The sequence below is a fragment of the Silene latifolia genome, chromosome Y, assembly GCF_048544455.1.
Source record: "Silene latifolia isolate original U9 population chromosome Y, ASM4854445v1, whole genome shotgun sequence".
NCBI lineage: Eukaryota > Viridiplantae > Streptophyta > Magnoliopsida > Caryophyllales > Caryophyllaceae > Silene > Silene latifolia.
The window spans coordinates 279902897-279915550 of NC_133538.1; the positions used below are offsets into that span (position 1 = coordinate 279902897).

The 12654-nt window shown below is 34.8% G+C and overlaps 1 protein-coding gene across 1 annotated transcript; it reads left to right on the forward strand.

Annotated features, from left to right (window-relative positions):
* The first annotated feature begins 10110 nt into the window (after positions 1 to 10110).
* On the forward strand, positions 10111 to 10607 carry LOC141630783 (uncharacterized). Its single transcript, XM_074443538.1, has 2 exons — positions 10111 to 10221; positions 10320 to 10607. Exons 1-2 carry the CDS (start codon positions 10111 to 10113, stop codon positions 10605 to 10607), a joined length of 399 nt encoding a protein of 132 aa, XP_074299639.1.
* Positions 10608 to 12654: the final 2047 nt, after the last annotated feature.

Consider the following 12654-nt stretch of genomic DNA (forward strand, 5'->3'; position numbering starts at 1 on the left):
AAATTAATTTAGATCTTATGCATGGAAACATAAATAAATATAGAGAAGAAATTGTTTCCTTACTATAAAATTTCGGATCAAAGGGCACAAGTAAGATCTCCTTCTTACTTGTTCTTGAGCTTTCCTTATATGGATGAACAAAGATTCAAAGATAGAATCTCTCCCAAAGATGAATACCCAAGATAACCCCTTAATAGATTAATATTATTAGATCTAGAATAATAATAATCTTACTAAAAATTGACCCAAAATATTTATTTTGTACTCTATTATTTCGGTAAAATAGATGAAGGAATTTTTGGAGTTTTTATCTCTCTAATTTCATAAGATGTGTAGAGAGTTTTATTTCATACACTAGAAATAAGAATTGTATGAAAATGAATAATGAAAGAACCCATTTGGCTCTCTTTAGAAGGCAAAACCGGTTGGTGTGGGGAGGGTGCCCTATGCATGGGCTTGATTCTCTAACCAAGAAAATAGGCATGCAAGGCTAGGTGTAGGTTTCATAATTATGTTTTCCACTTATAAATAATCAACACAATTTTATCCTAATACACCCTCCATTTCGGTATACACACATAAAATGGATGAGTCCATTTTGTTTGTGATTTTTTCAATATGTCACATGTGACACATTACATGACATCTTATATATAAAATGTATTTTTAACAACTAAAAATCAAAACATTAATAAAATATGTCACATATAAAAATTAACATATTAATTCACAATTACTTGTACCAAAATGGTTTACCAATTTATAAATCACAACATCTTGTATTTATAATAAATTATTCATTCAGTTTCAATTGTTTCCGTAAACAATAATTTCATCTAAGTAATAAAAAAATTCGATTACTTAGATCGTATCTTATTTAATCAAATTACAATGAGACACGTAAATAATACTTCCAAAATCGTCCGTCAATTTAAAGTAATTTAATTAATACGTATCGTCATACGATCAATTAAATATTCAATTAAGAGTGTTACCCTTTAGGTATGACCTAAGGGGATCAACTGATCACCACCTTCGCACGACAGTAATGTCAAACTCTAGTCAGCCAATCATTACCGATATGTGTGGACCAGTTGACTGTAAAATATTACATCCCACATGTATTCTTAAAACGATATTTAAACATGTGATCATCATGGTCAACAGTTGTGTTCGCATTATTGTTAGAGGAAACATATTCCAACAATCTCCCACTTGTCCTCGACAAGTGTGCGTCACCAATTCTCTTATGCTATTACTATCTCCCACTCAATGCAAGGTGTCTTTCAGGTCGTACTTGCAAGTGATTATATCGAGAGTGGTTTCCTCGATCTGGAGAATAACTGATTGACCGGAATTATCTACCATAGATACCTTCCGAGCGTGGCCACGCATTTCCAGTTCATTACTCCTCGAGTGGCCCTGAGATATTGTTATAACCCTGACAATGGGTGGACAATTCCTACTGCACTTATTCCCTTCGACTAGCCACAGCCATCATAACCCAAAATATGCCCATTTGACCCCATTTACGAAGGTCGTAGTAACACAAATCAAAGTTAATCTAAAACTGTGCCATCTTAGGCGAACAGTCTTTAGTCAAAAGAATCGACTCATTAGAATACTATAGTAGCTCTCGCCACGACCAGGCTATATAAATTTGCCAGAACTCTAAGCAGTCATAAGGCCCGACAAAGTGTTTCTAACAGTCTGCCTATGTGATCGACTAGTCATCTCATATGACTCTATGGCATTTGAACTTGCCATCAATCGCATCACACTCTAGTCACTTCGAGACGTCACCTCATACAAGTGACTATGGGCGAATACCATGTTAATCCGGGTTCACTTTAACGGGGTTCAATATTGTCTCTACAACCCGTTTGGATTTAACAAAGTATAAAAGGAGTTTTCAGATTTTAAAAACTCGAACGACAAATGTTATTATCATATGAGTAGTCAATACTTGATTACTACTTCATATCCAATTTAGATCTTGTATGTAGTTGTTCATCTCAATTCAATAGAAATGACATGACTCATCATGTTAACCCTATGAGAAGGCTTTGGTTAGTAGGTTTTATCAACTTCTTGTACCTTACTCAACCTTACTACATACTCGTTTTCCTTTGTAATGTATACATTTGCATTACAAAACTTTCTGAGTACGTGTCGAGATCCAATCAAGACATAGGCCCTCTAGCCTTAAAATATCTCCCACTGTTTTCACAGTGTGCGGGACTCATCCTTCTTGCACATCCCATGATTGCAAGTGTACTCAATTTCCATTGTAAATATTTCTCATTGTTCTTTATAGCCTAGAACGATTCTAGAAAATCTATTTCTTAAATAACATAGCCACAATGGTATCTTAACCATCCTAATGTGTTTTGATTATGGTTTTGTCGGAAACCGTGCGCAATTTCAATTGTCAATTGTCATTTGTGTAACACCCTTACACAAAATTGCATCAAAAACACTTTGCATTGCATCCTTAATGCTTCTGCAAGCACTTAAGGGTAATCTTTATGGCTTACTTGGTAACTATTACTTAAATTCGATTTGAAACAATTCATCATATTTAAAGTATATGAAGTGTTATACATCATTTCCTATTTAATTGATTCGGCAGCGGAAACAAATTGAATCAATCAAATATGTTCAACTCGATTGAACTAATCATGAATATTATCAACATAAGACTTCTTATTTGATGTTAATATCATGTGGATTTATCTCCATAAATCCAGATATTAAAGATGTATTATAATACTCCATAAGTGTCAAATCATTCCCAATGATCAATATGTCATCCACATATAAGACTAATTAAAATTTTCGTAACTCCCACTAAACTCCATGTATAAACACAACTTCTCAACTTATCGAGAAAAGTTTTATACCATGATCAAATCATTGATTCCAACTCATTGATGTCCTACTGAAGACCCTCTCTTAAGTTGCACATTATCTCAGGATTGCAAGAATCTACAAAACTCAAGGCATGTATTGAATACATTCCTTCTAATTGAAGAAGTGGGTTTTAGATTCACTTGCTATATGTATATCATCATAATGAAACATAATACCTAAGAAGATCCGAATAGACTTAAGTATTTCAACTAGTGCAAAACCCTTTGCCACCAATCAAGCTTTGATATCTAACAATTCACTTGAAATTTATTTCGGATTTTCATGGCTCTAAGCCTTGTATTGAGTTGTGACTTAAACACTCTTATTTAAGTCATATGATCATTACTTTCCAGAAGTAACTTGAATCAAACAATTTCTTTGTAAGTTGCAAGCTCTTTACTTTTTAAAAGTAACACTAATTCATCATCTTCAACAAGTGATGACTTTAACCTCCTAGGTTTTGAAAAAACAATGTCTTACACAAAACGTCTCATGTAGCAGACCCGTTTCTTGCGACATAACATTCTTTGTGGCTCTTGAAATAATTCTCCCACTCTATCTTTTACAAATAAACTTGTATTCTAGAAAGACAGCTTCACGAGCCACAAACTCGTTGTACTCGTGATTATAGTAAGGAAAAATGAGCATTTGTTTCTTGTGAAAACTTACAAGTATGGTACCCTACCATTTCATATCTCATATGATTTGTTTTAGATTTAGTGGAAAAATATTTTAGACAAAATGATAAAATCCCCAAAAGGATCAAGTAACTCAAAGTGACTTGATTGAAGTCCAAACCATATCGAATAGCGTTTGATTTCTTTATCCAACCACACATTATCCCATAATGCGTGCTAAGAGAGATTAATTTGTGATACTATATTATATTTCCTTTGGCTTATATCAAAGTCTTCACTTTGATAATCCCATCACGACTAAATCGTGATTCCTTGAACTCTTTGAACTTCTTCAAAGATTTCTCTATTTACCTTATTAAGTGAACACATTAGCGTCAACTTAAATCGTTGGTAAAAGAAAATGATCAACCTATTTTGGATCAATGATTTACAACCTCGATATCCTTTCAACCAAAAGGCACGAGATATCTTGCTTTGAATACAAGATATGCATATACCATAAGATTAACAATCTAATGGTTTCAAGAGTACTCGATAACTCTTTGCGTTCATCATTCTAGAATTTAAGGTTTAATCTTGGGATACCAATTTGAGTCTTGCATCATCTACATGATGTATCATTCTAGTTTGGTTTAGAATATATTCACCTTGATAATGGGCTAGCCATACATCAAATCGTGGTGTATAGGGTCACAAAAGTGAAACCTCTTTTGTATCTTAACAAGTTTATATTCTTATTTGGAGTTTATGCACTTAATAGTCACAATTAAGTACAACTATAAACCCAAAAACTAGATTGAGTACACAATGACTCTATCTCTCAACATCATTGTTGCTAGTCGTCATATTCTAATCATCCTATATATCAAATACAATGATGAAAACCACCACCGGTTTCTAATATTGACGAAGTAGTACTTAGCAAAATTTATGTCAATCAAATAAACATTTAAAGAAGAAGGTCTCATTAGATGTCCCACAACTAACTTGTTGATTCTTCAATAATTTGGGGTAGTTTCCTTTCTAGCGTCCAACAATTAAGACAATGGAAACTTTATCGGTCGGGATTGATAGGTTTAGTATCGTTATTCTCAATAACTTTACTTTTAACATTACCTTGTATCAATTCCATTCTAATTTTACTTCTTTGAACTTCGTCCTTTTCTTAACGGTTTAAGAGAATGCTCCCACTCATTTCAACGAGTCTTTGCTTAGAGAATCAAAATTGAATTTCGTGAAGACTACTCTTCAATTCATTTGTTTAGTCTTAAAACTTTCATTGAAGTGGTTGCGGTATTTTGGTCAATTTTGATTTCAAACAAATCTAGTTACCAAAATGATGTAACGTTTCAAAGTACTTAACTCAATTAAGCATATGATAAACAATTCATTGTAAGTAGATATGTTAGTCAAGAATCAAAAACCCTTTTGATAACGAATAACTTTTATCTATACTCTTCACAAGAGATCCTTACAATGGATAATACGAGGTTTATAGAAGAAAATTTCAAATTTTGTCTTTAGTTACGATGTTTTAATGGAGATTTGAATAAAAAAACGAAATGATATCGTATATGAATTGTGGTTAAGAAATAGAACAATATGATAACGGAATAGTGGGAAACTTAACATTTATCGTTTTATTAATACTTGTAAATAACAAGTAAAGCATTTACATAGTGACCTCTACCCAACTATGATAAATGATTCCAAGATCCAAATTCATATTAACTTGGGGCACGGTGTGCCGAAATACCCTTTATTAATATAACTCGGTGGATTAACTCTTTAATCGATTCTACTTTTAGAACTCTTGGTCGATAAAATTACATTAATATTTATCTTTAGCCCGAAACACATCCGGAAATCGTCGTGAATACTTTCGTTGAGTTCAACCCAAATTTTGAATAAATGTGTCCATGATCCAAACTCATATCAACATAGGGTACGGTGTGCCGAAATACCCTTTATTAACATAAATTCGGTGGATAGACATTTATCACCCACTTCCCCTACTTAACAAGGTTTGTACCCCGGTGTGGCCGAGTGCACTCCCTCACGAAATAGGTTTTCATGGTTTCTACTCTTTGGTAAGGCTAAGTGTCAATTGTTTATTTTTAGCGAGAGGTCATGTCAATTTATTATCTATCACGTTTTAAGTGAACTAAAGCGGTGAACTACGATAATTGTAATTGACACGGTCGATATGCTCGATTTAATGATAATGCATGTTTTAGTTATGGCGATTTAGCGATGCATGCGACATATAAATAAAATGCAAAGCATAAATTAAATCCTAGTATGGCCTTCCTAGAATAGTAAATCTAATAAACTATTAAAAATTCGGAAACCAACTCCTTTGGTCCCTTGAACTTCAGTCTTGGCACGCATATCGAGGTAACACCGTCTTTAATGGATCTCCTTCTCGAGTGGCACCGTCTTCAAGGATCTCCAGAATAAATAAATTACATAACAAATTACATAAATTCCTATTATACATTTGTAATTAAAATAAAATAAATCTAATAAATTACAAAATGGTGATATGAGATCACAATAAATTACAACCGAATCGATATTCCCATACATTTCGGGTAATATCAATTAAAAACTAAGGCCATACTAAGTAAAATTACATAATTCAAAAATTACATAAAATAAAATTATGACAATCATAAATAAAATGCAGCATTATAATATGTATGAACATGCCCAATTTTATGCTAAATCGCCTTTAAGGAGCCAATATCGTATATTAATCGGTTTTTACGGATTTGCGTGATTTAACCTTTTATAAATCACAATAATTACATAAAATCATATTTATGTACTAGTTAATTACCCTAACCATTTTAGGACTCAAAATTAGTCTCCACTAACATTTGACAATAATTAACTTATATTTCTTAATATTGTTCATAAAAGGACTTAAAATTACAAAATAATGCCATAAACTTCAAATAAATCATAAAAATTTCAAATAAATTTGAAATTTGAAATTTAAACTCATGAACATTCTGGAAAAAATACCATGACACTCATAATGCTCAAAAAACATAGGTTAAAATTTTGAAAATTATGGAGAAAAACAATGTTGCGGTTTATCGGATTTACCAAATATTATCATAAAAAATATGAGAAAAATTATTTTAATTTACTTCTCACTTTTGGATATGAAATAGGTGATAAAATGCAATATGTGACGTTTTTCCTTAGTCATGAAGTATGTTTTAGCAATTTTTACTAATTAAAGTAACTATTTATGTGATTTTTCATCAAAAATTCATAAATCATGCATAATGACTTCATTATAGCCAATTATTTTACACACATCCTGTAAAATTGCATGTGACAACATACTAAATTTATATGACCATATTCGAAATATAACTCATATTAACCTATTTTTTTATTTAAATTTGATTTTATCTTGAAAAAACCATATTTCGAGCATAAGAACTCATAAAATTATGAAAATTTACAGGTTATCAAGAGATAATATATGTGAAAACATATCCAAACACCACTGGAAAAATCGAAGTTTAGCTAATCTTAGTCCAAAAATGACATATTTATCATAAAATCACATTTTAATGCCATTATTATATAAAATGAACAACAAAAATCCATAAATTAACCAAAATGTTCTAAATACATTTTAGGAACAGAAACTTTAACATGCATAATAAATTTCGTGATATATCATAATAAACACAAATTTGTAAGTTTTGTTTGTTAATCGTATAACTCGGAAAAACAATAACCGCTTTGCATGCAAACAACCTAAGGCTCATGATACCGCTTGTTAGAAATCTATATCTCGTTATATTCAACATATTCAAATATGTTATAATTAATTTAGTCATAAAATTAATTTAGATCTTATGCATGCAAACATAAATAAATATAGAGAAGAAATCGTTTTCCTTACTATAAAATTTCGGATCAAAGGGCACAAGTAAGATCTCTTTCTTACTTGTTCTTGAGCTTTCCTTATATGGATGAACAAAGATTCAAAGATAGAATCTCTCCCAGAGATGAATACCCAAGATAACCCCTTAATAGATTAATATTATTAGATCTAGAATAATAATAATCTTACTAAAAATTGACCCAAAATATTTATTTTGTACTCTATTATTTCGGTAAAATAGAGGAAGGAATTTTTGGAGTTTTTATCTCTCTAATTTCATAAGATGTGTAGAGAGTTTTATTTCTTACACTAGAAATAAGAATTGTATGAAAATGAATAATGAAAGAACCCATTTGGCTCTCTTTAGAAGGCAAAACCGATTGGTGTGGGGAGAGTGCCCTATGCATGGGCTTGATTCTCTAACCAAGAATATAGGCATGCAAGGCTAGGTGTAGGTTTCATAATTATGTTTTCCACTTATAAATAATCAACACAATTTTATCCTAATACACCCTCCATTTCGGTATACACACATAAAATGGATGAGTCCATTTTATTTGTGATTTTGTCAATATGTCACATGTGACACATTACATGACATCTTATATATAAAATGTATTTTTATCAATTAAAAATCAACATATTAATAAAATATGTCACTTATAAAAATTAACATAGTAATTCACAATTACTTGTACCAAAATGGTTTACCAATTTATAAATCACAACATCTTGTATTTATAATAAATTATTCATTCAGTTTCAATTGTTTCCGTAAACAATAATTTCATCTATGTAATAAAACAATTCGATTACTTAGACCGTATCTTATTTAATCAAATTACAATGAGACACGTAAATATTACTTCCCAAATCGTCTGTCAATTTAAAGTAATTTAATTAACTCGTATCGCCATACGATCAATTAAATATTCAATTAAGAGTGTTACCCTTTAGGTATGACCTAAGGGGATCAATTGATCACCACCGTCGCACGACAGTAATGTCAAACTCTAGTCAGCCAATCATTATTGATATGTGTGGAATAGTTGACTGTAAAATATTACATCCCACATGTATTCTTAAAACGAGATTTAAACATGTGATCATCATGATCAACAGTTGTGATCGCATTATTGTCGGAGGACACATATTCCAACAGAAGAAGAGTTGTTTCAATTGGGACGGGAGTTGTGAGACGGCCTTTTTAACTCTAAAGGAGCGCCTAACCACGGCCCCGGTTTTAGCCTTGCCGGAAGGAAGTGAGAATTTTGAGGTTTACACCGATGCATCAAATAATGGCTTGGGGTGTGTACTTATGCAAAACGGTAGGGTCATAGCCTACGCATCAAGACAATTGAAGACTGATGAAGAGATTACCCGACTCACGATTTAGAATTGGGAGCCGTTGTTTTTGCATTGAAGATTTGGAGGCATTACTTATATGGAACAATCTTTAAAGTGTTTTCCGACCACAAAAGCTTGAAGTACATCTACACCCAAAAGGAGTTGAATATGAGGCAAATGAGATGGATTGAGCTAATTGGGGATTATGACATGGAAATACTCTACCATTAAGGGAAAGCTAATGTGGTGGCCGATGCATTGAGTAGGAAGTCGGCGCACTCCTTATGTACCGCCTTGTCCATGATAAGATTGAAGGAAGAAGTAAAGGAAATGGGCATTCATATGATTAGAAAGGGGGAATCAATTGGAGACTTAACTCTAGAACCCGAGTTGTATGAGGATATTCGGGAAAGATAAGTAAATGATGTGAAGATCCAAGAATGGAAAGGAGTATTAGACAAGGGGGAACCTTCAAGGTTTGAGTTACATATGGATGGGAGCCTTAGATTCAAAGGGAGATGGTGCGTGCCATGTGATGAAGAGCTTAAGAAGAAGATAATGAATGAAGCTCATAATACCCCATACTCGGTGCATCCGGGTGGTGACAACCTATAGAAAGACCTCAAAATGACCTTTTGGTGGCCGAATATGAAGAGGGAGGTGGCGGAATTTGTGGCAAATTGTTTGACTTGCCAAAGAGTAAAAAGGGAGCACAAGAGACCGCAAGGGAAGGTGCAAACTTTGGATGTGCCGGAATGGAAATGGGTGTCAATCTCCATGGACTTTATAGTGGGCTTACCGAGGACCCAAAAAGGGAACAATATGATTTGGGTTATCGTGGATAGACTAACCAAGTCAGTTCACTTCATTCTAATGAAGGATACTTGGAGCAAGGTAGAACTAACTAATGTATATTGCAATTATGTGGTCAAGCTTCATGGATTCCCAAAAGACATTGTTTCGGATCGAGATTCGCGGTTCATCTCAAGGTTTTGGCAAGAGCTTCAAAGCTCCTTGGGTACTCAATTAAAAATGAGCACGACCTTCCATTCCGCAACGGATGGACAAACAGAAAGGACAATTCAAACGTTGGAAGCCATGTTGTGGGCATGTGTTCTAGAAATTGGAGGTTCATGGGAAGAAAGGTTACACTTGATCGAATTCTCCTACAATAATAGTTATCATGCTAGTATTGGTATGGCCCCATTTGAGGCTCTATATGGGAGGAAATGCCGAAGTCCAATATGTTGGGATGATAGTACCGAAGCCGTGATTTTAGGGCCCCAAATGATCCAAGACATGGTTGATCAAGTCCGTGTAATCCGTGAGAAGATGAGAGCCGCACAAGATAGGCAAAAGAGCTACGCCGACTTAAGGAGGAGTGACATAGAATTTGTGGTAGAAGACAAGGTACTACTCAAGGTTTCACCCATGAGAGGAGTCATGACATTTGGAAAAAGGGGCAAGTTGAGCCAAAAGTTCATTGGCCCCTATGAAATCTTGGATAGAGTCAAGTGGCTTATCGCTTAGCACTTCCACCGGCCTTAGACCGAGTTCGCAATGTATTCCATGTGTCTCAATTACGCAAGTACATAAGTGATCCCTCTCATGTGCTCGAAGCGGAGATGATTGAACTTGATGATGCCCTAACATATGTGGAATCACCCATGGAAATCCTAGACCGAAAGGTTAGGAAGACAAGACATGGTGAGATAATCTTGGTGAAAGTGTTGTGGTCCAATCATCTTGTGGAGAAGGCCACTTGGGAGGCCGAGGAGAACATGAAAGAGCGATAACCTCACCTTTTCGAGCAGGTATGAGTCGGTTACGGAGTCATAACCATGGTTCTATAGGGGTAGGGCGTACTACACAAGTACCTTAAATAATTTTTCTTTTTTCGTATATGTAGTTACCCACCACCTAACGTCACATTTAGGTCAACACTAATCTTATATTTATCCCGACTCGCCATAGTACACCTTGGGGGGGGGGGGGGGTGTATATTCTATACTTAGTGTCGGGAGTGAACTTCGGGGACGATGTTATTTTAAGGGGGGTAGATTGTAATACCTCGGATTCATTTAAGTATAACTAGACCGAACATAGAACCCACTCGGCCGAGTGCAGTTCCACTTAGCCGAGTGGGAGACCGAGTGATCTAATACAGTAGGCTGGAAAGTCTGAAAAGTCGGTCACTCGACTGACTAACCATCCACTCGACCGAGTGGAGCCTCCACTCGATGCCGGTCGAGTGAGTCCTACACGGGAAATATTTGGTGAAATGTCGCTTTCATAACCCTATCTTTTCAGATTTCCTACACCAAAACCCCTCTCAAAACACTATTCATCACTCTCTACATCTGCTCAACTTCTCTCTAAACTCTCCACCATCAAATCCTCTCAAGAACCCTAATTTCTCTTAAGGAGATTCTTGCCTCCTTAGCCTTTCTTCTTTGTTGTAAGTAGATCTACACTTCCTCTTCTTCTCTATTTTGTATTAGTAACTATATTTAGTTAATAGATTAATCTTTACTTAATTATGTTGTAAAAATTCAAGGGGTTAAGTTAGTATGTTGTTATAATAGATTGTAGTGTTAATTATAATAACTAATATGTGTAGGAAGCTTCATTGAGGAGCATTTTTAGGGATTAGCTTGTGGGATTGTGAAGATAAGCTCAAGGTAGGGTTTCCCTACTTAGCTATGGTGTTATGAGTGTTTAATTGTGCATTTAATACCATTAATTACATTTATCTCATAGTAGTTGCATTATAACATGTGTTGGATAATTAGGGTTTGATACATATTGTGGTCTCATAATGACTTTGGGAAGAATAAGTATCGTTAATGACTCTAGTATTAATTATCTTGCACTATAACATGTTAATAAGAAATTAAAAGAAGAGAAAATGAATTAATGAAGTTATGAACACGAATTGATTGTTGTATGAGCTTAATGGCATGCTTGTTTGGTTAATTGTTCTTGTTGTTGGTGAATTGTTGACATTGGAGATTGTTGGAGGATGTTGGTGATGGTTTTGGAGACGGAAAGCGGTTGGGAAACTGTCTTCTGCTCAAGTCTCCCTTGGAGCTTCCCACTTCAAGGGAATGTGCACATTAGTACTTGGGCTATGGAGGGACTAATGTGGTGAGGTATGTTGTCTGGTAGGGGACTCGAGTCGCACTTGATATGACTCATATTTGAGCACATTTAGTCCCCGAATTAGCCTCGTTCCTATGCTTTATAGTGTATAATTGGGTCATTTACTATCTTTAGTTTCCCATTTTGCATATTCTTTGAGGTTTTGTTTCCTTGGTAGGAGAGGAGTGCAAACCTTGCATTTTCATGGCAAAATGGAGCTAAATTAATCACATTCAATGACCAAGCATCAAAGAGAAGACGATACTAGAAGGCCTATGTAGATAATAAAGTAGATTGGGAAATGATGAAAGGATCCTTGCATCCTCAACAAGATCCCCACGGATTGTTGAGGAAATAAGAGAAGAAAAGCCTCTGACCCAGGATCCGAGCGGATTGCTGCCAATCCGAGCGTCTCCCTGCCCAACAATTCGAGCGTCCCGACAGCAAGACACTCGTCTTGAAGCCTCACAATCCGAGCGTCTCCCTCAGTGATCCGCTCGGATCTTCTTACAGGAACAACCGTGCCAGCTTCCTAGACGCTCGGGACGAGCATATCCATGCGGGACTAGCAAAATAGAGATGCGCATCTCCTTGGAGAGGAGCACTTCCTCAACTTTTCTTAAGGGTCTTAATAGTCATTTAAGCCCTTGGTAAGCCTAATCTTTGTACCTAATCTTTAGTATAAATACCCCTTTGTACTAC

Bases quoted from the DNA above. Each gene is read 5' to 3' on its own strand.
- LOC141630783 (XM_074443538.1), top strand. From the start codon at position 10,111: ATGGTTGATCAAGTCCGTGTAATCCGTGAGAAGATGAGAGCCGCACAA. The intron at 10,222-10,319 runs GTACTACTCAAG...AATCTTGGATAG, and splicing joins AATTTGTGGTAGAAGACAAG to AGTCAAGTGGCTTATCGCTT.